Source organism: Dendronephthya gigantea, unplaced genomic scaffold, assembly GCF_004324835.1.
Source record: "Dendronephthya gigantea isolate DGI-Jeju-01 unplaced genomic scaffold, DenGig_1.0 000210F, whole genome shotgun sequence".
Taxonomy (NCBI): Eukaryota; Metazoa; Cnidaria; class Anthozoa; order Malacalcyonacea; family Nephtheidae; genus Dendronephthya; species Dendronephthya gigantea.
The window spans coordinates 71537-76064 of NW_021163220.1; the positions used below are offsets into that span (position 1 = coordinate 71537).

A 4528-nucleotide genomic window follows, 5' to 3' on the forward strand; every position below is an offset into this window, starting at 1 on the left:
TTAAGTACGCATACATTTATTATTATATATGTATTATCATTTATTGTCATACACACTGCCACTACAGCATAAACCATAGTAGTCCTATTTTTTAACCGTTACACGTGATGGCAGCGACTTCCGAAATATCTGGACCTAATCACGTCAAATTAAGAAAGAATATACCAACTGAGTCGCGAATATAATAAAGAGAGTCTGTAAACAATTTTGTAACTACAGTAATGCTTTAACTCTTAAGGGTAGAGAGAAAACATGCATCTATTGCTATTTCCTTGCATTTCTTGTACTATGAAATGACTGCGGGCGGATTTTCATCGATGTACTTTTCAGGGAATAGAAATAATCTTCCCATGAATGCCAAATGATACCATCAGCATATGATTTGTGCGCACCATGACGATACAGACCATTGAGATTTGATAAATGACACTTATTATACCACCAGGCACCCTTGAATTGCACAGCGCAATTTGTATTAAACTTATCACTGTCGGAATCTTTTGTGGAGAACGCCATACCATTGTGGTGCGAGAAGGAATTTCCTGCAGTACCTGTGGATTGTCAACAAAATATTTATTACATGATTTCCCGGTTTCCAATTTGTCATGTTCTTTGTGAATATTTTATATATACGTTAGTATAGATTTCTAATCGACGTCCCTCATAGAAATCGGCCTAATATGTTGATGAGGCTAGCGTGGATACGATTTTTTGTAAATAAAGGTCACAAACAGCAGACATATTACTAACCAAAAGGTATTGTCTCTGGTTCGATTTAGAAGTTTGCAAAATATATTTAAAAAGTAAAAAAAAATGGAAACCAAATGGTACTAGGCAGGATGCTAGGCCAGCGGATTGGTATGGATCGATGGAATTTTATAACGTTGTAACGAAAATCGAAGATGTACCCGACCATCAAAGATGTGCCCGACTGTCTACGGAAAAAAAATAGCGACATCGCATATGGATAATTCTGAATAAATTTTGTGTAACAGACAAGACCAAATAAGATATTGTAAAAATTAATTGCTTACCAGTGTAATTAATTGCTTACCAGTGTAAGTGCCAAGACTAAGTTGATATTTCTGGCTCTCATTAGCAACAGCAAAGAAATCATATTCTGCGTATTTCTTGTTCGTGGAAGTATCTTCCATGTCGATACGCAGCTCGTTCTTAGAAGCAATTGTAAGTCTGTAGATTTTGTCTAGTCCAAGCCAGAATTCTCCGTTCAAATCACCAAAGCCATGCTTATAATCTTGCCATCCTCGGTAGAAATCAACACTGCCATCACGACGACGTTGAAACACTGTCCATTCTCCACGAAATGTCGTCATATCACAGGAAACATTGAAGCTGCCTTTGGCGTCTGGATCAATCCTGTAAACTCCATTTTGTCTTATACCTTTGTTATACAAATCAGCGCAATTCTTTCCTGCAACAATAACAAGTTGAAGAAGTACCCGAGCTGAAGAAAATACCTATCTCCTTTCGTATGATTGTAAACTACAAAAAACGTTGTGCTCATTAGGTTACCTTCAGAAGTCTTCGAATCATTGGTACATGAGACTGATTTGCCCAGTGTTTTCTGCAGTTAGAGCAAGATCTCAGCTTTCATTTCAGACAACAATGCTTTTATTTCCGAGATTTTTGGTTCCCGAGCACAATTCTCAACAGTAGTATTTTTTTTCGTAAAGCAGATCTCCTCCGTTTCATGAAGAGTAATTTCAAAAGCATTGATGCTAAAAATGCAATTTAAATACAAATCTTGATCAGGGGTAAAAAACATTAAAAAATGTACGATGTGTATCGATGACCAGCGCAGTAAGAGGTTTGTAACAAACTGAAGTTTATAAGCTCACGGCAACCATATAATTATACAATCCATCGCAATTATCGCTACTATGGTTTAATTAATGAGAGTAATCGCCACACAAAGATTACATTCACGACCCAACGTTTCGACACTGCGGTCAAGTCACTCTAGTGTCTTCATCAGGGATGATCTAATGTTAAACTTTTATCCTTATATATACTCTCAACATGACGTCTATCAATCAGATGTAAATATTCTTTTGGCACATAGGCTCGCATTAATATGCCGGGCTTCCAAGCCAGGCTTTTGTCCATAACGATAGTTAGTGCATGGTAATAACTTTAGAATCGCTGCACGCAAGGCAATGTTATGGTTTATTTGACACACATGTTCCGCCAATTTTGAACTATCTAAGCTCGAAACGGCCTTTTGATGTTCTTTTAAACATGCAAAGCGCATTTGTGAGGAATCACCCTTTTAAGGAATTACATATAGTCGTGACAGGAGTTTTTAAACAATCATTTAAAAAGTTTCGGGGATATTTGTTCCCTCGAAATACATTGAGGACATAATCATGCTCGTTGTCCCTGTCAACGCAATTAGATGTTAATGATTCAGCTCTTTGAAACAAAGTTTTTGCGACAGACTTTTTATGACTTTTTGGGTGGTGTAAGTAGGATAGATATTTTGTTGATAGATACATGTAGATAGATGAACATCAGTTTCTAATTGCCCTTCGATATTTCTATAAACATAAGTATCCAAAAAAGCCAATTACTCCTCACTCTCGCGCTCTACCATGAATTGTATTGATGGCTCAATAGAATTCAAATGTTGCAACAGAGTGTCGATCGCATTTTTGTTAACCGCAGTGGCCACGTTCTCAATATATCGTTTCAAAAAGGAAGGATTAACAGAACTAGAGGCTAAAGCTAAAGCGACTTTGATGGCAGGATTAACAGGGATTTTGGAAAACAAAGAAACGATGTCCTTACCTTTGTATTCCTGAGGAAAAGGAAAAGATGAAGATGAAAAAAAATTCAGCATCTTCTTGTAAATGGTGGTTCCTTTTAAAAAATGAATAAAATAATATTTGTTTATGAAAATAGCTAGTGGGTGAAAATTTGTTTAAACAAGACGCCTGTTCTGGCGTTAACTCCGGCGTGCCGTGCACGTGCCAGTCTTCAATATAAAGCTTTCAAACATAAACAATGCAGTTCATACTCATTCAGATGCTTTTCGAACCTAAATGTTGTTCGATCGCCAAATTCAGAAGCACATTGTACTTCAAAAAGTATAGAAGTTCAATTGTTCTAAAATGTAGATAAACTGCATGATACGTTCATTTTGTCTTACACTTTGCCTTTGGAATTCGCGCTTATATATTGTTATATCAATCCTGTGCAACTGCGACGTGTCAACGCGCCGGTAAACGACCACATCATCTTGTTAAACGGCGAAATAGCAGCGATATTAATAAAAAAGGCCCAGAATCTACATGTATTAAATATATTATTACCCCAATTTATCAAACAGCATCAAAAGAACGGTTTATTTGTTCCTCTTGGAGGAATTGCCATATCATGCGAACGAAATCGAATCGCGCATCGGAAAATGAACAAAAGCTGTGCACCACAACTCTTACGAGACAATACTGTGACGTAGATGAATACGGTCACCGATACACTTTTCAAATACTAATATATTTCGCGCCAAACACACTTGGGACGAAGAAAAATGATAAAAAAAAACTAAAAACATCAGTTTTATAACATCAAGTTTAATCATTAATATATTTTCACTGGTCGTCCTGCCACACAATACTTTGAGCCGATTATAGCTAAGTATGGGGAGTGAAAAATTTCCAGCTCAAAGCAGAACGTGACGCAGCAACCGTTGTGTCGCAGCCGAGGGGAGGGTTCGTTCGAACCTTCTCCAACCCACATCCTTGTTCCCAGGTTTTTCGCGTACTACTGCTGCGTGTGCCATAAGCCCTGAGAAAGTCAATGCCGACAACGATCTTTGTAAGTTTTTCTTATTTAACATCTAGGTCAAAACGAAAAAATAAGTTCCTTCATTTTATTATTCCGGCGTCAGCGACGGAGTTGAAAATTAGCCTCGGTTTTGTTTTGTTTTTTATTTTATTCTTTTTTGTCGTCGCAAAAGTGTGTTTTGACGCGAAATATCTAGTATTTAAAATGTGTCTGTGACCGTATTTATCTACGTTACAGTCTTGTGTCCCAGCCTTGTACCCAGGCGCTTTATTGGAAAACATAAAGGCTGCATGAAGCGTAATATAGAGATCCGTGGCAAAGATGTGCGAGCGCGCATGGGTGTTTGGGGAGGACGCGGCAAATGAAGATTTACAGAGGAAGTTGATTATTATTGTAGGGCACTGTGTAAGAAGTGGTTGACCCACATAGATGTGGCATAAACTAAAATGTTTTATTGCAATTCCTGTGTATACGTCTATGTTTTACAGAATTATACGGCCTTACAAATGGCGTGCATCATTGTGATTGCACCAGTTGCACAGTCCCAACAGGCTCGGGATTATTTGCTTCCTTGCTCAAACTAAAAATTTCATTATGATATAAATACAAAAGATTTAACTAGTATATGATCCTCTCACCGACGCTATTAATGTTACAATTTGCCACAGTCAGTTGCTACAACAAGAATTAGCGTAGATATATGCATACAAATCAAAAGTAC

At 37.4% G+C, this 4528-nt stretch overlaps 1 protein-coding gene across 1 annotated transcript; it reads right to left on the bottom strand.

Moving 5' to 3' along the window:
• Positions 1 to 264: 264 nt before the first annotated feature.
• On the bottom strand, positions 265 to 2127 carry LOC114539646 (ryncolin-2-like). Its single transcript, XM_028560259.1, has 3 exons — positions 2034 to 2127; positions 1055 to 1432; positions 265 to 551 (listed from the first exon to the last, which is right to left on the bottom strand). The coding sequence occupies exons 1-3, from the start codon at positions 2125 to 2127 to the stop codon at positions 265 to 267; spliced, it is 759 nt and encodes a 252-aa protein (XP_028416060.1).
• Positions 2128 to 4528: the final 2401 nt, after the last annotated feature.